The 23,947-nt window shown below is 39.9% G+C and overlaps 1 protein-coding gene across 1 annotated transcript; it reads right to left on the bottom strand.

Moving 5' to 3' along the window:
• Positions 1–150: 150 nt before the first annotated feature.
• Positions 151–23,549, bottom strand: LOC133978557 (solute carrier family 12 member 2-like). The gene is given in 29 exon segments (XM_062416821.1): positions 151–738; positions 1,696–1,763; positions 1,895–2,030; positions 3,002–3,088; positions 3,214–3,325; positions 3,803–3,916; positions 5,263–5,403; positions 5,609–5,697; positions 7,455–7,519; positions 7,521–7,562; positions 7,820–7,854; positions 7,857–7,959; positions 8,049–8,131; positions 8,134–8,159; positions 8,893–8,992; positions 9,766–9,921; positions 10,556–10,657; positions 10,771–10,894; positions 11,160–11,267; positions 13,348–13,496; positions 14,456–14,540; positions 14,701–14,828; positions 15,002–15,110; positions 17,100–17,210; positions 17,300–17,439; positions 18,644–18,739; positions 19,311–19,386; positions 19,694–19,816; positions 23,041–23,549. Coding segments are annotated over 29 exon segments (3,288 nt in total). The 5' UTR covers positions 23,485–23,549; the 3' UTR covers positions 151–602.
• Between the last annotated feature and the right edge of the window lie 398 nt (positions 23,550–23,947).

The raw sequence follows: 23,947 nt of genomic DNA, 5'->3' as shown, positions 1-23,947 counted from the left end.
TATTTTTGTTTATTTAATCAGAAACAAGGACCATATTATTTCTACAGAAGTCATTTATAAATAATTATATGAAAAGCTGTTTCAAAACAAGAAACACATCTTTCAGTTAATATTTTAATAAAATAATGTATAAAATAATGTTACCAGAGATACAATCAAAAAATACCATTTCATAATCACAGATCACCTGAATACCAGCACACGTTCTCTCACTATCAATAAAGATTAAACCTGGACAGAATAAGTTAATTTATACTGTAGTTACTCAGTACAGAAGACAAAGAAGAAGAAGATGATGATGATGATGATGATGAGCATAATAAATAATAATAATAATAATAATACATTTAATTTAACACTTTTCATTCATAAGAGCTAATATACAGCCTGTTACCGAAAAAGACAGAAAAACAGCAAATTTAAATGTTGATTTGATCGATTAATTTGTTAAAGTGACAGAAAAATGTATTAAAAATTAAGACTAAAGATAAAATAATTAGACTTTAACACTTTCACAGCAGAGAGTTTCAAATCCGGGACACGAAACTTAAAGCACAGTGATGTTTGTTTGAATTGGGAGGGCCTTTGCTTGGATTTGGTTTTTAGGAGTAGAAGGTGAGGACGCTCTGGTGGTTTCCTCGGACCAGCAGCATAGGAGGGAGGTCTTTGGACAGCGTTTCCATCCAGCACATGTAGAGGGCGCTAGAGACTGTGCCTTTCCTGGCCAAAGGCATACTCCTATACACAGAGAGAGAGAGAGAGAGATGAAGAGAGAGAGAGAGAGAGTGAGTGAGTGATATCAGTGATGGATGTGTTATAAGAGCTGATAGGGCGCCAATATCTACCCCAGTGGTCACTTTGAGGTATTGCAGTGAAAAATAAGATATTCCTTTATTAATCCCACAGAAGGTAGGAAGGAAGGAAGGAAGGTAGGAAGGAAGGAAAGAAGGAAGGAAGGACAAATGGAAGGAAGGAAGGAAAGAAAAGAAGGAAGGAAGGACAAGAAGGGCGAGAAGGCAGGAAAGAAGGAAGGAAGGAAGGAAGGAAGGAAGGAAGGAAGGAAGGAAGGAAAGAAAGAAAATAAGGAAGGAAGGAAGGAAGGACAAGAAAGAGGAGAACACAGGAAGGAAGGAAGGAAGGAAGGAAGGAAGGAAGGAAGGAAGGAACGAACGAACGAAGGAAGGAAAGAAAAGCAGGAAGGAAAGAAAATAAGGAAGGAAGGACAAGAAGGAGGAGAAGGCAAGAAGGAAGGAAGGAAGGAAGGAAGGGTGAAAGGACGAATGGAAGTAAGGAAAGAAAGAAAAGAAGGAAGGAAGGAAGGAAAGAAAAGAAGGAAGGAAGGACAGATGGAAGGAAGGAAGGAAGGAAGGAAGGAACGAACAAAGGAAGGAAAGATGGAAGGAAGGAAGGAAAAAAAGACAGAAAGGAAAGTGGGCCCGATTGAACCCCTCGGCGGGCCGTTTCTGGCCCACGGGCCGCTTTTTTGACCCCCATGTACTGGAGTAATATTGGTGTTAAATGATTTTTTCTATTATTAAGAAAAGTCTGAAATAATACAAAGTTCATATTAACTGCTCTGAATATGCTCCATTTGAAAAACTTAAAGTATATAACAGAACAACATGTGGATAAACAGTTTTATCTTTCATGTCGTAATAAATAACTGTAATGTTGCTTTTCTAGGCAAGTTCTTACATGACGATGAGTTTGGCGTTGAGCGAGTGTTCCTTCATCAGCTCATTCAGCCGGATGTGACGGTTGGTCTGAAAAAAACATCACAAATATCACATAAATATTAACATCCGGTAGTTTTAACAGTTTTAAAGTAGCAGCTAACGTAAGCGCAGCGTTGTGATTGGTCAGAGTTGGTGATGTCAGCGGTATTTAGGCGGACCTTGGTCCTGTAAAGCTCCAGTTCGTTGTCGGTGATCCTCCATGGCTCCAGAGCCTTCAGCCTCTCTGCAGCCTCCTGCTCCATGTCGTCCTCCTTCAGCCTGTACGGCTCGATCAGCTCCTTAAAAGTCAACTTACTGAAAGAGAAGACGGAGATTCACACATCTGTTTATCATGTTGGTATCAATCACTCTGCAGCACCCTGCTACTCTGCATGTTCAAATCCTGATGTCATGTATTATAAAAAAACTAATTTAAACCTGTTTAAACTAATATTTAGGACTAACTGACCATTATTTACATTGTTGATAAACCTTCATTTATTTTCTCGATTAATTGATTAATTGAAATACAACATGATGTCTTTAGATGTCTTGTTTTATTTGAGCAACAGTCCCAAACTCAAAGACAGACAGACAAAGGCAGATAGATATTTACATATAAAAGCATCAAATTCTCACATTTAAGAGGCTGAAAGCAGGAAGTGTTTTAAATTGAGCTTATTTCTTTTTCATTTTTAAGCCCCTGTATGTATTTCCTACTGAAAGAATCATCCTTATTTTAAAAAAAAGTTTTATCTCATTTTTATAATTTTGTCATTTTTCCTACTGAAAGTAATATAAAATATTATAATAATAATTGAATAATATAAATATTAAATATATGTATTTTTAATGTTTTCCTTACACTTTTTTTTGGCCTGCTTTCTTTGAATATGTCTGAATTTTGCTAAAATCTTATGCAAGTACTTTTTTAATGCAAAGCTCAACATTCATACACAGGATTTGTTAAAAGATTAGACAAATAATCATCCATCAGTTAAGTTTTATGAACCAGGTCTCTCAGTCTCCCGATGATTTGCTGAACTTTGTGTTTTAAATTATTTTGTAATTATTCCAAAGGCTGTAAATGGGTGCAATTCAGTTTTTTACATCATCATGTAACCTAAACCATCGTTCAATACTCAAGAAAAGTTATCTTAAGGCACCTTCCACATAGAGTAGGTCTAGACTGTACTCTTTAATTTAATTTGAGGAGACCCTACATTCGCCTCGATCTTGATCAGTAATGCTGTTTTAAGTGAACTTTAGTAAGTCAGTGGTCGTACTTGTGTTTCTTGGGTTTGGTGTTAATGTCTCCGAGGACGTTGATATCAGAGTAGTCGATCCTGAACCTGCTGAGCAGCGTGGCCATCCTGAAGACACAGATAACAACATCAAATTACAATGTGGAAAGTGAAAAGAGGCCTCATTTGTACTCTTCTGAAGTGGTTAAATCAGAAAGAAGTAGAGAAGATTTGGATTGTTTCTGCTGACTCACACTCGGCGGTCGTGGTCGATGCGGTTGATTTTCCCGCCGATGAAGACGCGGATCCTGCAGTCGCCCCATTTGCTCCTGTTGGTCAGCAGGTAGGGAATCAGCAGCGTCAAGCCTGCAGACACAAACACAAACCTTTACTTTACTGATAAAAAGTTTAAGAGTCAAACCTCAAATGAAAGAAATCATATGATGAAAATATGACATTTGAGGGCCTCATATTCATGTAACTTAACTTAATTTTTTTCTGTTAAATTACTGATTGAAGTCGATAGGAAAAGGAAAAGGAAAGAGGTTTTCCACTCATCAAAACATGGTTGCAGACAAACTTAAAACTTATTTTTCTGCAAGAACAAGCAACATGTTTTATGTATGTTTCATCAGGCTAAACTAACAATGTGTCCCGACAGAAAATCCTCCTAGACGTGGTTCAGCATTCAAAACTCAGACATACAATACATCCTCCAAAAACAGAATAAAACATACAGCATAAATAATTCAGGCAGAATATAATACAATAAATGTCAAGAGGTTTTAAGTTAGTCTGAAGCTGAGTTTCTTCATCATAGATATCAGACAGGATGAAACTGACCTCCATCATCAAACAGCCACCAGACATCTATGGTTCCTTTTCCTTGTTTCTTCTTAAACTGCTGGCTGCTCTCCAACAGTCGCTGGTCAGTCAGACTCAGAGGAGACTTGGTGTCTGCAGAAGGTGACAACAAATAACATGACAGGACAGAAGGTGAGGTAAATTATATAAGACTTAATAAAAGTTAACACTCTCATTGAAAATCTTGTCTTTGCTGCCCTCCAGTGGTTTATAATGAAGATCAGATACACACCCAGGAACAAGCATGAAATGTTAAACATGGAGGCCAGAAAAACACTGATTTCTGTGCGCCCTTTGTAGGTCACACCAAGAAAGTGCTATTTCAAAAAAGAAAATCAAGCTTTTCCTTTCTCTTTGAGGCCATGACAATTTAAACATGGATTTCTTTTCTCATTAGCCCTAAATGTGATGTTTTACAGACCTCTACAGACTCATTCACACCTCATTTGTTCTAAACTAGTTTTAAAAACATGTTAGAGACTCATTCTGTTCATGTACAAGATGAAAAAATGAAACTCAACTTCAAAATGTCTCCAGCAGGATCTCTGATGTCAGCAGTGATTTGTGTTATTCTTCGTTTATACACTAAAGCACAACCTGTATCTATAGCAACCATAGAACAACCTGTATCTATAGCAACCACAGAACAACCTGTATCTATAGCAACCATAGAACAACCTGTATCTATAGTAACCATAGAACAACCTGTATCTATAGCAACCATAACACAACCTGTATATATAGCAACCATAGAACAACCTGTATCTATAGCAACCATAGAACAACCTGTATCTATAGCAACCATAGGACAACCTGTATCTATAGCAACCATAACACAATCTGATGGTCTGTCTGTGCATTACATACCCCTAACAAGTGCTAAAGATTGACCAAAAAGTTAATGGGTTCAATAGATTTAGTTTTTGAGCAGATATCATGACGCAAAGTGACCTCTACCAAACGGCTGAGCAGACCTACAAAGGGTTAATGCCATTATCTAATGAAATTAATTATTTTATTATCTTTAGAAACAAGCTTTGGACGGAATCCTGCGTTCAGATCTGCCCAAACCAATCGTACCGAGGAGGAAAACAACCAGAGTCCCATTCAACCAGACTAAACTGGCCTGAATGTTGAGTATAGAGAAAGGTTCAGGATTTATTAAGCCTAGATTAGCAAAAAGAGTTGAAGCAGAGATAAACTACTAGCCTAGTGTCATCAAAAGAGAGAAAATTGGCTATTGAATGCCTCCAAAGTTGTCTGATTTACATTTGTTATATTTAGTAGAGCTTGTTTATCAGTTTTTGTCTGCTTCCAGTTTAAAAATCCACTACAAATAAAAAACAACAGTGCAGTTAATGAAAATAATATAAGATTTTAAGGCTAAGAAGAAGGTGAGTGTTCATTCTCCATCTGATTTTACTGGATTCGTCTTTTACCTCTTATGATGAGCGGGCTGCTCTGGCTGCTGGTGGTTTTGGAAGGACAGGAGTCAGTGTCCGAGTCTTTAGCCAGACTGACAGAAATCACCACGTCCTTACTGCCCATCGGTGGCTTCTCCTGGGCCGTCAGCAGTTCATCTACAGGGACACAGAGAGAGAGAGAGAGAGAGAGAGAGAGAGAGAGAGAGAGAGAGAGAGAGAGAGAGAGAGAGAGAGAGAGAGAGAGAGAGAGAGAGAGAGAGAGAGAGAGAGAGAGAGAAAGAGAGAGAGAGAGAGGGAGTGGAGAGACGGATAGAGGACATATAGTAGATATACAGACAGACTGACAGACACACAGACAGACTGATGTACCTTGTCCCTTGGATGTGAGAGATGTCCAGTCCGTCCTGCAGGCGGAGGATCGCCACTCCAAACTGCAGGTCAAAGGCATCACTGGAATATAAAACAACACATAATGAAACTCAAGACTTCTGTGGTGCAGAGGAAATATGGTTTATAGATCAAATGGAACATGTATAAAGAGTAATACGAAAAACATCTCTTTCATTTATTTTTTTTTTCTGTCCACTATTATAAAAGAAAAGACAGCAAAAGTGAACTTGACTCAAACTAGAATACAAACATTAAAGAATTCCAGCTGCAGAGTTACATTAAACTAAGAAATCATTCAGATATAACTCATTCTCTCTAAAAGTAACTGTCACCAGTTTTATCATCATGCAACTTTTACTGTGTATCCTAACAGTGCATAAACTAATGTCCATAAGATTATTTAAGAGTTTGTGTTAACTTGACAAATATATTAAGTGTTCTTTGTGATCCAAATACTGACACTGGCACCTGCAGTGAAAAATAAGATATTCCTTTATTAATCCCACGGAAGGAAGGACAATAAGGAGGAGAAGGCAGGAAGGAAGGAAGGAAGGAATGAATGAAGGAAGGAAAAGTGAAATGACAAATGGAATGAAAGAAAAGGAGGAAGGAAAGAAAATAAGGAAGGAAGGAAGGAAGGAAGCAAGGAAGGAAGGAAGGAAGGAAAGAAAAGCAGGAAGGAAAGAAAATAAGGAAGGAAGGACAAGAAGGAGGAGAAGGCAAGAAGGAAGGAAGGAAGGAAGGAAGGAAGGGTGAAAGGACAAATGGAAGGAAGGAAAGAAAGAAAGAAAAGAAGGAAGGAAGGAAGGAAAGAAAGAAAGAAAAGAAGGAAGGAAGGAAGGAAAGAAAAGAAGGAAGGAAAGAAAAGAAGGAAGGAAGGACAGATGGAAGGAAGGAAGGAAGGAACGAACGAACAAAGGAAGGAAAGATGGAAGGAAGGAAGGAAAAAAGACAGAAAGGAAAGTGGGCCTGATTGAACCCCTCGGCGGGGCCGTTTCTGGCCCACGGGCCGCTTTTTTGACCCCCTGTACTAATAGTAATATTGGTGTTAAATGATTTTTTCTATTATTAAGAAAAGTCTGAAATAATACAAAGTTCATATAAACTGCTCTGAATATGCTCCATTTGAAAAACTTAAAGTATATAACAGAGCAACATGTGGATAAAATGTTGTATCTTTCATGTCGTAATAAATAAATGTAATACTTTCACTGTTTTTTAGGAAACAGAGAGCTGAAGTTCTTACATGACGATAAGTTTGGCAAATTAAAATGCAAATTAAAATGTAGGTTAACTTTGTTTTCAAAATTGAAAGTTAGGCAGGTTTATTCTCTGATGTATCTGTGTATTATTAATCCCACCAGGGTTGAACATCCTTTCTGGTTGCATATGAATTACAGTAAACACTATTCCTAAAACGTCAACAACGTTTGGGGCAAACAAAAGTACCTTTGTAAAATGTTATTAGATTTGTAAAAGACCAGTGTGAAGGATTTAGTGACATCTAGTGGTGACATTACAGATTGCAACCAACTTAATACTCCCACCTTTTCCTTCCAGGCATGTAGGACCTATGGTGGTCATGAAAATTGCCAAAAACCTTAAAGGCCCCTCTCTAGAGCCAGTGTTTGGTTTGTCCATTCTGGCCTACTGTTGAAACAAGGCCGTGCAACATGATGGCTCAATGGAAGAGGACCTGCTCCCTATGTAGATACAAAGGGCTCATTCTACATTATATTTCATTTCTGCCAAGTCTGTTCCACTAGATACCTTTCAATTCTTCACACTGCACCTTTTAAGTCATCATGAATCCTTACTGTATGGTGTTGATGTAAATCTCCACGTCTCTCATGTCTCCGTCACTCCAGTTGTTCTTGAAGCCCCATGACCAATGTGTTCGGCTTCAGGCGGCCGAGACCGACGGACTAAAGAAACAACAAGCCACACAAGCCACCAGATGTTAAAACGGAAAAACTTGAAGTTACTTTTGACTTTTGCCAAACAACAATGAAGCCCCCTCCAAAGAAATAATCCAAATTATTGAGGAATAAAAGGATAAATTGGAGTGATTTGAATATAATGTTTGAAAAGTAAGTGAAAAAGTACTTCTGTCATAGACCTGATGGCACGATGCTAGAGAAAGCTATTTTTTAGGAGTAAAATTTTCAGCAGATGTTGTTACCTGCAGGAGGAACTGCGTCCCGTGCCTCAGGTTTCAGAGAAGACGTGAGCATAAAAGGCTTTGATACGTTTTTTAGTGAGCCAGCGTTGACAGCGGGCGTGATCCTGATGCAGCTCCTTAAAGTTCGGCCGACGAGACACCTGAACAGAAGAGAGGTATACAGGTGATGGAAGAGGAAGATCTTTGTCTTCTCTTAATATTTAATTGTCTGGATGTTTCTTTTACGTACAGTCCTGACGTGACCGCAGACCATGAGACCGACGTTCTTGGTGAAAGAGTGAACCAGCTGAAGCAAAGCGGGACGAGCGTTTGATAACCGCACAGCACCAAACACTGCGGCCTGCAAACATGGAATAAAGATGAGTGATTATATATTAGGCTGCAACTAACGATCATTTACATTATCAATTAAACTTCCAATTGTTTATCCATTCATTGCTTTGTCTATAAAAGGTCAGACATTTGTGAAAAATGTCCATTTTAATGTCCCAAAGTAATGTCTTTATTTGAACTTCAGTCCCAAACTCAAAGATATAAGTTTACTATTATGTATGACAAAGAAAAGCATCAAATTCTCATTATCCAATTATTCCTTACACTATTTTATTAATTGCTCTGTCTATAAAAGATCAAAAATAAGTTAACATTTTTTTTAGAGGCTGAGACTAGCAGATGTTTAGCATTTTTAGTTAGAAAATTATTATAATGATTTATTGATTATCATAATAGAGTAATTTTCTGTCCATAAACTAATTGAATAATTGTTGAAACTTTAGAGATTATATTCTCTTAGACACCAAATTTATGGAAGTTTTTGATTCAAACACTAGAAAACATGAGGTTTATTAAGAAATTACGGAGGAATCCAAAGATTATTGTATTTTCATAGAGCCACGGGAGCTCCGTTATTTATCTTTTTCTTCTATATCATTCTCCTTTTTCTGCTGGATGCATTTATATAAAGACACACCAATGGATGTAGATCCAAGCAATAGATGAGAGTGAAATAAAAAGCCTTAAAAGTCTTACGTCTAAACACAGAATCAAATACCAACTCAAACCGTCAAGCTCACCTGAAGTTCTTGACGTGGTCCTCGACTCCGGTGAGGTTCAGACAGTGAGTCAGAGCCTGGTTGTAGATCAGAGCCTGAGTGGACGAGCCCCAGTTGACATCTACAGGAAGTAATTACACAAACTGATTAGAGCATTGCTGATAAAATACTGAGATTAAGAGCAGATTAAAGAAGGGTTAAGGAGGTAAAGTGTAGAGTAGATCGCAGCACTGTAAGGTTTGGTAGATGACTCTCCTCTTGTGGACTCACATTATTGATTATGTATGTTGTTATTGTTATTAGAGAAGGGGTTTTTTTTATCTAATTTGCTGCTTTCGATTGGCTAAACACACCTGACCCAACTCATCACCTGTCAGAATAGTAGAGAACAGTTGAGTCCAAAAGAAAAGAGTGAAACAGTGTGAAGTTGAAAAGGGTAGAGTTGAGTTGGGAATAGTAGAGTATGCTACACTATATTAGAGTAGAGTAGAGTTGAATCTAGTGGAGACATTAAGAGTAAGGCAGAGCAGATTGGACTAAATCTATGTAGAGTAGAGAATAGTAATAGTACAGTCAAGTAGAGTACTACAGAGTGGAGTTGAGGTCAGTAGAAAACAGGAGAGTTAAGTAGAGAAGAGTCAAGTTGAGTAGGGACGAGTAGAGTAGATCAGAAAAGACAGTCTAACAGTAAAGAATAGTAATAGTAGAGTCTAGTACAGTAGAGTAGAAAAGGGTAGAGCAGAGCAAAGTCAATGGAGGTGGAGGCAGAATCTCCCTTCCTATTACACTGTGTGAAATATAACGACAAAATAAATCTCATATATTCTGAGTTCCTGTGAATTCCTGTTGAACACATGAACGCTGTCATGTGACGCCACCGCCGTCAGTTCTCACCGGGTTTCTTGTAGCCGACGTAGATGTAGAGAGCGAGGACGATGAGCAGGGTGACCAGAGCTGCCCACCAGTTGATGACAAACATCACCACGCAGCACAGGATCGCCCCCGCAAGAGACACCCACATGTTGTAGTACTTGAAGCTGGGGCGCCACCCTGTGGTGAGAGATGAGAATTAATTCTTTAAAGAGAACCATGCTAGAAGGACAACGGTCAACCGGATGTTTTCATGTCTTCAGCTGAAGCTTGAGCAGCATTTAAGTCACATTTTTACTTCTTTATACACACTTGTATTTCCTTTTATTATTGTCAAATCTACCTATCTATCTATGTATCTACCTACCTACCTACCTACCTACCTATCTATGTATCTACCTACCTACCTACCTACCTACCTACCTACCTACCTACCTACCTACCTACCTACCTACCTATGTATCTACCTATCTATCTATCTATCTATCTATCTATCTATCTATCTATCTATCTATCTATCTATCTATCTATCTATCTATCTATCTATCTATCTATCTATCTATCTATCTATCTATCTATCTATCTATCTATCTATCTATCTATCTATCTATCTATCCAATGATCTATCTGCCAACCCATCAATCCTTTCATGCAACTTTTCCTCCTGAGCCAAACGTAAAATCTATTTTTTGGTGTTTCTTCTCAGATTTTTTAAACACACCAATTAAAAATGCCAATAAAAACATGAAACTGTGACTTCTGCAAGAGTTCAATTCATGAGACTCGTCTCCCTGCTCCTGGGCTCTGAGCTTACCTGGAGAGTTGGCGAGGGAGGAGTGGAAGACGGAGAAGTTGATGAGAGCGTAAGAAGCCAAGAAGAAGTTGGAGATGATGGGAGCGATGATGTTCAACTCCGCTAAGAGGCAGAAAACAAACAGCTTCAATATGCCATACCAGTTTTATCATTCAAAATCTTGCTGTAAATATTTAGATGTGCGTGGAGCAGCAGTGATGCAAACAGCAGCCTACCAATGAGGATGAAGGCGAGGCCGATGAAGAAGGTCAGGACGTAACCACGGAGAGGCTCGTTGTTTTTCCCATAACCCTTTGCAAACACGCCTAGCCCCGGATAGATGTTGTCTTTACACAGAGCCTACAATCACAGCCGCTTTTTTATTCAGTCATTCATTTCAATATACACACAAAATATAATGAGAGAAACAACGGTTTAAAAAAGGGAGGAAAATTAGTATTTGGTGCCTGATGTGTTCAGTAATTGTTGTTGTTTTCTAGTAAATATAACATTTAATTTAGTAGATAACTACTTTCATAATAATAATAATAATAATAATAATAATGATAATAATAATAATAGTTAAAAAACAGTAAAAACGTGGCAAAGACAGGTAGTTTCTGACCTGGAAGACTTTGGGTGCGCTGACCAGCGAAGCGAGAGCCGACGACAGAGTGGCAGAAAAAATCCCAGCAGTGATCAGAGGACCGAAGCCTGATACAAGACTCATTGACTGCAACACACACACACACACACACACACACACACACACACACACACACACACACACACACACACACACACACACACACACACACACACAATATGGTAAACCCCCAAAGAAGATCAAAACCATCCAGAGTGTAAGGAGTAAGGAGGGAGGGAGGGAGTAAGGAAGGAAGGAAAGAAGGAAGGAAGGAAAGAAGGAAGGAAGGAAGGAAATGAGTAAGGAGGGAGGGAGGAAGGAAAGGAAGGAAAAGAGTAAAGAGGAAGGACGGAAGGAAGGAAGGAAGGAAGGAAGGAAGGAAGGAAGGAAGGAAGGAAGGAAGGAAGGGAGTACGGAGGGAGGGAGGAAGGAAATGAGGAAGGAAGGAAGGAAAGAAAGGAGGGAGGGAGGGAGGGAGGAAAAGAGGAAGGAAGGTAGGAAGGAAGGAAAGGAGTAACGAGGGAGGGAGGGAGGGAGGAAGTAAGGAGAAAAGGAAGGGAGGAAGGAGAGAAGGAAGGGAGGAAGGAAGGAAGGAAGGAAGGAAGTGAGGAAAGAAGTATGGAAGAAGGGGAAGATCGAAGGAAAAATTAAAGAAAGAGGGAGGAAAGAAGGAAAGAAGGAACAGTCAAAAGAGATGGGGTCAATTTGACCCGGGAGGACAACAGGAGGGTTAATATCTGTACAACCAAGATGAAAGATGAACTGTTATTCTTTTAGAAATCAGCAAACACTAATTCTCATTTTCTCCTGAATAGAAGAGCTTAATATTAAAATGTGTTCATAACTAAATATTTGCACTGACTGAACTAAAGCACAGAAAACAGCATCAGCTCTGTTCTCAAACACCGATACGTACCGACGTTATGTGATGACTGTTAGTTGTTAGTCATGTGGGGCAGAAACCTCATCCAAGCTTCAGCAGAATGTAAGAGGAGGAGAAGCAAACACACACACACACACACACACATATGTTAGTTTTACTCACATCATCTGTCAGTCTGTTAGATTTTTGTGAGAATTAAAAAATAAAGAGGCAGAATAAAATAAAATAAAATAAAACAAGAGTGAGGGTTTCTGTCTGTAGCAAAAGGACATGATTGTGCACCGTGTCAGGAATATCAGTGTCATTGAGCTGTGTGTGTGTGTGTGTGTGTGTGTGTGTGTGTGTGTGTGTGTGTGTGAGACACAGAGCTGTTCTCAAACAAAGTGCAGCAGAGATAATAGTGACTGTTGTTTTCAGTCACAAGGTTTCTCGCTGGTTGGAGCCAGAGCTGAATGAGAGCATTGATGACGTCCACCTACACACACACACACACACACACACACACACACACACACACACACACACACACACTCACTCACTCACACACACACACACACGCTACCCTTTGCATACATTGCATTGACTTCCATTCATTGTAGACAGCTTAACCCGAACCCTAATCCTAACCTTAACCAGGACCTCAGACATGACATTTTGCCCCATTAGGACTTAGCTTTGGTCCCCATGACTACTAGTCCTGACGGCTCAACTCAGCTCAGTTTATTTATATAACATAGGGCTGGGCGATATGGACAAAATCAAATATCACGATATTTTAGACCAAATACCTCGATATCGATATTACAACAATATTATAGAGATGACTGTCGATGCTTTCACAAAATATTTACACTATGAAATCTTTGATAAATAATCATCAGTAATGTGGATATAATGATAAAATGGGTAAAAAGTACTTAACAGAACAGCTAGAACAGTTTGGTAAGTTCAGAAAATTACATATTTTACTGTAACGCAGCTTTAAAACCATGAAAAGACAACTCTGATGACTTATCGCGATATTACGATATCAAACTCTAAGACGATATCTTGTCTCATATCACGATATCAATATAATTTCTATAAATATATTGCCCAGCCCTAATATAACACCTTTCATACACTATAGAATCCCAAAATGTTCCATACAGCAAAATGCTCAAAAACACAATAAAAAGTTAATACAGATGAATAGGTGCAAATATCAAAGATTTAAATGATAAGTAAAAACTGGGGCAACAAAACCCAAGTAACAATACTTCGCTACTTCCCACCTCTGCTTACCTGGAAGTCGTTCATCAGGCCGAACTGACAGCCGCCCTCCTTGCAGATGGAGAAGTCGTATCCCAGCGTGCAGGCGGCGTCGGTGCAGTTCACCGTGTCGCTCACCGTGTCGTTGTGGTCGCCGGTGGCGTCTCTCACAAGGCAGGAGCCTGAAGGTGCAGAAAAGAAACGCACCCTCTGACATTACTGTGACAAAACTCACCCGAGCTTCTACTCTTCTCATTTCGTTGGTTATATATTTGGTTTGTTTGCTATTTTTTCTATTTTTTCCTGGAATGCAGATGACATAAATGATACGTAAACACATCTCAATTTATATATATATATATATATATTTTTTTTTTACCTTGATTTGTAATTGATTTTCTATTTTAAACCTTTGTTTGCATTACACAGTCCTGCCATTGGTTTCACACTATTCCAACAATCTACAGGTGGCTGAAAATACGCTAAAAACCACTGCTAGTAAAGATGAATGTAAACAATGCAGCACCTTGCAAATGTTTTATTACTTGTGTTAGACCCAGGCGGGGAGTTCCGGTCCTCTGAAATGAGGCCAACGCGGAAGTAACTTGAAACTGCATTCTATCAAAAGGCCACCAGGGGGCGACTGTTTTGGTGTCAAAAGGACTTCCGTCTCTATACAAGTCAATGGAGAATTCACCAACTTCTCACTTGATTTCTAACCTCAGTAAACGTTTTCAAAATGTGTTTATGGTCTCAATCGCTAGTTTAAAGCCTTCTTCAATGCAGTATGATGTTCATTTGGGACATTTTGGCCTCCCTGATTTTATATGTGACGATAAAGCAGGGTATGCATTAGGGCGTGGCTACGTCGTGATTAACAGGTTGATTGGTTCACAGGTTCAGGAGGGCACCTCATGCTCCTCCTGATGCCCATATAAGTAGAATCCCTGTTTTTTTTTTACCCGGCATGCACCTGAAGTTTTTAAGATCCAAAACTATTCGCTTCCAAGTAGCAGCCCAGAAACCAATGGGTGACGTCACGGATGTTATGTCCATTTTATATACAGTCTATGGTTAGACCTCAATGACACACACAATAAGTTTTGATGGGTAACACTCCGATGAAAAGCAGAATATTAACCTGCAGAGATGGCGATAACCACGTAGGTGATTCCTGTGACAAGAATGGCCAGCAGGGTTCCTTTAGGGATTGCTGACTGAGGGTCCTAAAGGTGGAGACAAGAGGAGATTTAGTTTAGTATTGTTCATTAACAGTTAAGAATTGAACCACTGGAAGTCTGCAAAAACAACGACTTTCTGCTGGTGTTGAGGTAGTCACTCTAGATAAGATATAAATTGAACTTGTAAAAGAAGAGGTAAACCTACAGCGAGATCTCCAGAGATGTTAGCTCCAGCCAGAATCCCAGTGGCTGCAGGGAAGAAGATGGCAAACACGGAGAAAAACGACTCCCCTTCTCTAAAGTCTGGACCCAGGTTCTCCACAAAAATGGCCGCTGTTGAAAGGAGTGAGCCGAAACAGAGGAAAATGTAGGCTGGATTTTTAACAACAGTTTTTTGCAGTGCAAGGAGAGTATATTCTAAACTCCTTAGGTCATGGAACAAACCAACATTTTAGATAAAACTGAGACAATTAGTGTTGGGTGGGGATAATGAAGATGTAACTGACGGTGATAGCCGAAGAATCCTTTGGGCTCCTTGTCTTCTATTGGCATGAAGCTTCCTATGAAGTAGTTGACGATGGCTGCCAGCAGAATGACCAGGAGGACAATCTGAGCCTGGGGGTCAATGAAAAGGTGATGTTATGTTATGTTATATTATATTTAACGTCCCTGCTGTCTTGCTGTTAACCGTGCAAAATGGTGGTTTGACTGTTTATAAAGCATAAGGTATTTAAATTATCACTCAATTATGTGTTGGACATTAGTAGCCAACTTCAATCCAACTTATTACCACAGATTTTACACATATTTTTTTGACATTGTGGACAATAGACCTTGTTTAACCCTCCAGTTGTCCTCGAGTCAGGGAAGGAAGGAAGGAAGGAAGGAAGGTAGGAAGGAAGGAAGGACAGAAGGAAGGAAGGACAGAAGGGAGGGAGGAAGGAAGGAAGGCAGGAAGGAAGGAAGGAAGGAAGGAAGGACAGAAGGAAGGGAGGACAGAAGGGAGGGAGGGAGGGAGGGAGGAAGGAATGAAGGAAGGAAGGAAGGAAGGGAGGAAGGAAGGAAGGAAGAGAGGAAGAAGGAAGGAAAGGAGGAAGGGAGGAAGGAAGAAGGAAGGGAGGAAGGAAGGAAGGGAGGAAGAAGGAAGGAAAGGAGGGAGGGAGGAAGGAAGGAAAAAGGAAGGAAAGAAGGGAGGAAGGAAGGAGGGAAGGTAGGAGGGGGGAGGAAAGAAGGGAGGAGGAAAGAAGGAAGGGAGGAAGGAAGGAAGGAGGGAGGGAGGGAGGGAGGGAGGGAGGGAGGGAGGGAGGGAGGGAGGGAGGGAGAAAGGAAAAGAGGAAGGGAAGAATGAATTAAAGAAGGACAGAGGAAAGAAGGATGAGAGGAAAGAAGGAACAGTCAAAACAGACAGGATCAATTTGACCCGGGAGGTAATTGATGGTCGCCCACCTAGAGTCCAGTTCTGCCTGAGGTTTCTTCCTGTTAAAGGGGAGTTTTTACTCATTGCTGTCACCTTGCACTTGCTCAATGGGGGAATGATGGGTCTCTAAATTAAATTAAAGAGTACAATCTAGAGCTGCTGATGTAAAGTGCTTTGAGATGACTTTTGTTATGATTTGGCGCAATATAAATATAGATCTATTGATTGATCGATTGCAGCAAGTTTTAACTTTTTAGTAGAAATAGAAACATGCATTCCTGTCTGACACAGTGTCTACCACAACTACATGATGCCAAAGTCAGGCCTTTTCACTAAAGTAAAGTAAGTGTCACTAAGTAGTTTTCTTTGCTTATTCGTTACAATTAAATGTCCTCTGTCGAATTCCTAGAAAAACGTTCTGCAGCATTGAAATAATCCCACAGCAACATGGTTTAAAGATAATCCCAACAGCTATACTGTCAGTGTTCGGTGTCAGTCTTTAACCCTCCTGTTGTCCTCGAATCAAGGAAGGAAGGGTGGAAGAAGGAAGGAAAGGAGGAAGAAGGAAGGAAGGGAGGAAGGAAAGGAGGAAGGAAGGGAGGAAAAATGAATGAAAGGATGGAGGAAGGAAGGAAGGGAGGAATAAAGAAGGAAAGGAGGGAGGAAGGAAGGAATGGAGGAAGAAGGGAAGGATGGACAGAGGAAAGAAGGAAGGAAGGAGGGAGGAAGGAAGGAAAGAAGGAAGGGAGGAAGGTACGGGGGAGGAAAGAAAGAGAGAAGGAGGAAGGAAGGAAGGAAACAAGGAAAGGAGGGAGGAATGACAGGGGAAAGAAGGAAGGGAGAAAGGTAGGTGGAAGGAAAAGGAAGGAAGAAGGAAGGGAGGAAAGGAAAGAAGGAAGGGAGGAATGACAGAGGAAAGAAGGAAGGGAGGAAGGTAGGGGGGAGGAAAGAAAGAGAGAAGGAGGGAGGAAGGAAAGGAAGGAAGCAGGGAGCAAGGAAGAAAGGGGGATGGAGGAAGGAAAGAAGGAAGGGAGGAAAGAGAGGAAGGAAAGAAAGAGAGAAGGAGGGAAGGAGGACGGGAGGAAAGAATGAACAGTCAAAACAGACGGGGTCAATTTGACCCGAGAGGACGACACAAAGGTTAAGGGGTCACCAGAGGATTTTGAATATAAATTATCAGGACCTACCTTGGCCTCCCACTCCATCCCAGCTACAGAGATTCCCAGCAGCAGGATGACAGTCAAAGTCCCGACAATACGAATGTCGTTGAGTTCATCGGTCATCAGGGCATCGACATCCTAGAACCACAGACCAGATCAAGACATGGATCAGGGTCCGTGCTCGACGGAAATACAGACTGGCAGGCGTTTGAATAAGTATTTCTTACATTGAGCAGCTCGACGACCGTCTCGGCGAAGCCCACGACGTACATGGCCACAGCCACAGCGTTGGCGAAGGCAAAGATGAGACCGATCGAGCCTCCGAACTCTGGCCCCAGGCTCCTGGAGATCAGGTAATACGCCCCTCCTGGGCAGCAGGGACACACAGTGTTAATGACAGTTACATCACAGGGCATCGATAAGCATGGCTTCTAACACAGAGGCTTTATATTGAAGTGTGCAGGTTAAGTAATCACTTTCTTCAGGCTGGTGATGACCCTGATTAGATTATGATGAGATAAATGAAGCATGATGTACCGGAGAAGAGTCTTTTTTTAAATTTACATCCAGACAAAGACAAATGTGGGTGACACTTAAGTTTCAGCTGAAAATCTGAACATGGCACAATGGTTTTGATTTTTTAATTTTTCTAGAGTCAAGTATTGGACAGTAGTTATATAAACCTTTGTAAGAACTCAGACTTGAATCGAAAAATTACTGATAATTATTAATATAATTGATAAAATTACATTTATCAATAAAACAAGAAAAAAAACCTGTTTGTCCTCGAGTCAAGGAAGGAAGGATGGTAGGAAGGATGGAAGGAAGGAAGGATGGAAGGAAGGATGGAAGGAAGGATGGAAGGAAGGAAAGGAGGAAGGAAGGGAGGGAGGGAGGAAGGAAGAATGGAAGGGAGTAAGAAGGTAGGAAAGGAGGAAGGAAGGGAGGAAGAAGGAATGAAAGGAGGTAGGAAGAAGGAAAGGAAGGGAGGAAAGGAAGGGAGGAAGGAGGAAGGAAGGAAAGGAGGGAGGATGGAGGAAAGAAGGAACAGTTAAAATAGATGGGGTCAATTTGACCCGGGAGGACAACACAAAGTTTAAAACAGGACTAAATTGTCGAGATAGAAAGAAGAAAGATAATAATTATAATGACGAAGGGTCCAAAACCGCAATTACTCAAAAAAGTCCAAGCAAGAGTTATCAGACAATGGAAGAGTCAATCAAAGCCTGATTTATTGGATAGTTACAATCAATAGTGGACATTCCTACTTTTGAGTCTCTAATCTAAGGGACTATTAATTATGAAGGGAAGTTTTATGAAGTTTCGTCTCAGTTTTGATTATATATAAAGAAGAAACATCACCTCAACAATAACCCTTGTGTTTTCTGTTTATTCTGTTACTGTAATGTGTTGTCTTGTGTTGCGTATGTTTTAACTTTACTGTAAAAGTTAATAAATGTCTTTATGTACAACAGAATGTCCTCTAGTGTGTTGATCTTATGCTCTGTATTTTAGTAAAAAACTGGGTCATAAACAAAAGAAACTCTTTCTAAAGGCATCTGATGTCTCACCTCCTCGAACGAAGCCGTTGGTCGCGATGGCCGAGGTAGACAGACCAGTGATGGTGGTGACCAGAGTGGCCATCAGAATGATCGCTATCGTCAGTCCTGTTACACACACACACACACACACACACACACACACACACACACACACACACACACACACACACACACACACACACACACACACACACACACACACACACACAAAATCAGTGAAGTTACATAGAAGTTTAATGAGAAGACTTTGATTCAAAACTCTCATCAAGTCAACAGTCAACCATGTTAAACAGATGTAGCCCCCAAAGTATTTCAAGCAGCCATGAATCTCATCCAGATTGTATAATTTTGGGTTAGCTAACAAGCTAATGTTGACATAACTCCATTGTTGAACATGACGCAACTACTACACCTATTAGTCATCAGTGTTAAACTAGTTAACTCAAGTTGTCTTCAAGCAAAAAAATGACCACAAAACTATCCTTTATCTAATCTTATGGCAACTATTTAATGTTTTAACAGCTAAATTTAATTAAATGGCTTAATATGGCTAAATATAAAACTTGAAAGAGGTGTGAGGTCTGGAGTAAAGGAAGTCCCCTGAGTCCTCTAATGGAGACCAAGTTCACACAAAATCAGACTTACAAGATCCATCTGTCTGTTTGTTTGAACCTACCAATGCCTGCCTGTCCAACAATCCAAGACATTCTGATGAACAGCATCACACCCCAAATATTGAGCATACAGCGGACCTGCAACACACACACACACACACACACACACACACACAGTTAACATTATGGGGACCCGCTTCTTGTCCCCAGATGTCACCGTGAATCTCAAGTCCCCAAAATGTCACTAAAACAGGTACACACACAGTTCAGTTCTAGATTCATTCTCAATATAAAACCAGAGTGGAAAAGCAGTCCTCTCTCCTTTAATTCACCACATTTATGAGATTATTTAATTATCACGAGATTATTTTAGTCATGGCATCATAATCAGAAGCTGTGAAGTGCGAAATTTAACATCACAGGAATAGAAGATGTTCACACTAACCAGGACTCCTTTGACCCATCCAAATTTGACACTTCCCCGTTTCGCCTCCTTTGCCGCCAGCGCTGCCGCCTCCTCGGCCGCAGAGGGCTCCTCTCCATTGGCCAGACCATCCTCAAACGGCTCCTGATGACCAATCACAGCCAAGATGGAAACAAAAAAATAATCTCAGTTTAACCCTCCTGTTGTCCTCGAGTCGAGGGAGGTAGGGAGGAAGAAGGAAGGAAAGGAGGGAGGAATGGAGAAAGGAAGGGAGGAAGAAAGAAGGAAGGAAAGGAGGAAGGAAAGGAAGGAGGAAGGAAGGAGGGAAGGAAGGAGGGAAGGAAGGAAGAAAAGGAGGGAGGAAGGAAGTAAGGGAGGAAGAAGGAAGGAAGGAAGGGAGGAGGGAAGAAAGAAGGAAAGGAGGGAGGAAGGAAGGAAGCAAAGGAGGGAGGAAGGAAGAGAGGAAGGAAAGGAGGAAGGGAGGAAGGAAAGGAAGGAAGGAAAGACAGAGGAAGGAAGGGATGAAGGAAGGTAGGAGAGAGGGAGGAAAGCAGGAAGGGAGGAAGGAAAGGAAGGAAAGAAGGAAGGAAGGAAGGAAGGAAGGAAGGAAGGAAGGAAGGAAGGAAGGAAGGAAGGAAGGAAGGAAGGAAGGAAGGAAGGAAGGAACAGTCAAAACAGACAGGGTCAATTTGACCCAGGAGGACGATAAGAAGGTTAATCATCAAATAACATTTACTTTTTTAAATAGTTAATTAGTTGATTTAAATATTGGAGCTCTGATTGGCCAGCCATCGTTTTCAGGCATAGATACAAACACATAGATGCCAGATTGGGTGCTTCTAGTCATTGTATTGATGGTCCAGTCTACTCACCCCTCTGTATGTATGCAAGTACATTGTGAGAAGAGGTTTATTCACTCTTACATCATAACTCACTAATTTTCAGCAGTTTGGGTCTTCATAAACAGGAGATATTTGTTCAATACCAATATTACTCTTGTACATAATGTAACTATTTTCTTACTATATTTTTTTTTACTACTATTGTCTTTTTATTGCTTGTGTGATACCTTATTATTATTGTTCTTTATTCTCTTCTATTGATGCTCTTTCTATTTTGACTATCCACTTTGCTGCTGCAATAATGTACATTTCCCCACTGTGGGTCAAATAAAGGAATATCTAATCTTATATTGTCTTGAAGTTTTCATGCAAAAATACTAGTAATAATACTCTAATACTACTTCAATAAATTCAAGTTGAGCCTATGTTTTGTAATTATGTTAGAAGTATATTTTGTTTTTGAATTATGTCGTAAAAATGGGGACTATGATGATTTTTTAAAATGTAAAATAATGTTTTTCTTACAGAGTGGTGACATATTAAAGGAAAAACCTGAATAAATGAGCAGTAAACATAACAAATGCAGATCAAGCCAACGCAAAACACCATTATGAGATTTTGTAGCGACATTTTTAGAAAGAAATCATCATCAAAATACCAAAAAAGGAAATATATTTTAGAAGAAATGCTTGGGAACTTTGAAAATTGATGCCCAAGAAAGATTTAAGCTGCTTCTATTTAATGCAAAGTAATAATACGCTAATAACTTAAAATGGTAACTATGACGATTTTAAAAGATGTAAAATGCATGTTACTATACTTCTCTTTGAAACTACAGATTGGAGACAAATTAAAGGAAAAACCTGAATAAATGAACACCAATGTGAGGTTTTTGGAGTGAGGTTTTTAGATAGAACTCATCATCAAAACACCGAAAAAAGGAAATATATTTTAGAGGAATATTTGGAAACGATGCCAAAGAAACATTAAAGCTGCTCATGATGGAAAAACACTTGAATTTGTCACCAGTCTGTATCTAACATCTTAAGATTCCTGCAGATTTGAACCGTCTGCACTTTACCTATAAACTTTATTTATATAGCACGTTTGTATTAATGTAGCACTTGTATGTTTTCTTTATGTGCTTCATCAGTATCAGAATAGACGGCTGCAACCTCCTGCTGTCAGGATACTGTCAGCGATCCATGTTAATGTACAATAAAGCCACCTGATTGTATCCACAGTGTGGGGGAGCACGGCTGGGGGTTGCCTGCAGAGTCATGACAGACAGCATTGTAGTGTGTGTGTGTGTGTGTGTGTGTGTGTGTGTGTGTGTGTGTGTGTGTGTGTGTGAGTGTGTGTGTGTGTGTTCGGGTCATGCCTCCAGTGATGTCATTGAGCCCACTTGCAGCCTCTCAGGTGGGAGTGAAGGGAATGTCTTCTGTTTAAGTCTGTTTTAGTGAAATAAACTCACGTGTTTTGGGTGGTTTTCTGGTTGAGTTTTATAATACTTGTCCCTATAATAATAAACATTTAAAATAAGCCAATAAATACTAATAAATTCATTCAAGAAGAAAATTAAACACTGAACTCAGGCAGACAGGAGATAGTAATTTTGGTTGTTATGGCTATGTTTGTTTGTTTTTTTACCTTATATAATCATTTATATTCATGTTTTATTGGTTTATTTTACTGGTTTTAATCTATTTTTATTAGTTCATTATTACATTTTCATCTTGTTTTATTTCTTCTGTGCTTTAATCTCAAATCTCTTAACTTTTTAACATTTGATCCGTCTTATTATCAGCTTAAAATGCATTAACTTAACATACAAAAGTTTTATTTATTGATCAATGATTTATGTTTGAATTTGGGGGATTAAATCATCTATTTTATCTCAGAGAATAATAATAAAAAGGTACTTTAATATCTCCAGAATACAAATATTTATATTGTGTTTGTGCTGCATAACTGTGTAAACATGTCATTATTACATGTATACAGATCAATAATAGTCTAATTATTTAACTATTTGTTCATTGCACTGACTAATGGATAACCTGTGTTGAGTTTTTAATGACTTTCTAAATCTTCCTATAACATCCAACATTATTCCCATTAGAGCTGGGCAATATATTATATCGATATCGTGATATGAGACTAGATATCGTCTTATAATTTGGATATTGTAATATCGCGATATGACTTTTTCTGGTTTTAAACGCTGCATTACAATTAAATGATGTAATGCTTGATCTTACCAGACTGTTCTAGCTGTTGTATTATTTGCCTGTTACCTACTTTGTCATTATATCCAAATTACTGACGAGTATGTATCAAAATGTCATTGTGTAAATATTTTGTGTCATTGATATTGATATTCTTTCGTCAAATATATCGCGATATTTGTTTTTAATCTATATCGCCCAGATCTAATTCCCATTAGAATGTGTTTCTTTATTACATTATTCAGACTCAAACTATTCTCAGTGTTTGATTTGACACTATATTTAACATTTTTTTTACTTTATCCAGCTCATCGTGAAGCTCCGACAGCGACGGTCTGGTCATTTTCTCCCCAAAAGGCGCAGCGGTCTGCCGGTAGAAGTCGATGTTGGGCACCGCGTCTATGGTGTTGTGTCCAAAGGTCCTCATGTAGTAGGTGTTGGAGTGGGAGTCTGAGATGTGCGTGTGTCCCGTGCCTGTTGAATGGAGACTAACGGAGTCGCTTTTTGTGGTGTCCGGCTCTTTGGAGACGTCCGGCGGGAGTCCGATGTCCATTGCGCTGCCCAGTGCGCCTGGATCAAGGAAGCCGACCACCTTCAACCGGCTTTTGGAGTCTTCAGGCGGCTTGGATCCATCAGCTGAAGCAGGTGAAGATGATGAGGATGATGCTTCTGTCACAACATCCACCTGGAAGCGGCTTTCAGCGGAGCCGCCGGTCTTCAGGGAGGGTTTCTGTCCCGACATTGTCCGCCCGGTGGAGAGAGAGAGAGCGAGGAGATTGAGAGTGGAAGCACCGACAGATGAACGGCTACCGGGAGATAACCACGACCAGCATTTAGTACCGAGCAGTCAGAGAGGACTCACAGAACCAAACAACCACACTAACTAACAGAGGGATGAATTAAAAAATATATAAAAAAACAGAGTCCAAATCAAAACGATCTGAAGTGAAAGTTACACTCAGTCATTTACTCCTCCTGCTGTCCTCTGATACATGAGCCAGGACGCACGCTAAGATCTAAAGGACACCAACTCTCTCTCTCTCTCTCTCTCTCTTTCTCTCTCTCTCTCTCTCTCTCTCTCTCTCTCTCTCTCTCTCTCTCTCTCTCTCTCATTCACTCTCTCTCTCTCTCTCTCTTTCTCTCTCTCTCTCTCTCTCTCTCTCTCTCACTCTCTCTCTGTGTGTATGTGTGTCTCTCTCTCTCTC

Source organism: Scomber scombrus, chromosome 4, assembly GCF_963691925.1.
Source record: "Scomber scombrus chromosome 4, fScoSco1.1, whole genome shotgun sequence".
NCBI lineage: Eukaryota > Metazoa > Chordata > Actinopteri > Scombriformes > Scombridae > Scomber > Scomber scombrus.
This window is presented reverse-complemented; position numbering and strand designations above follow the sequence as displayed.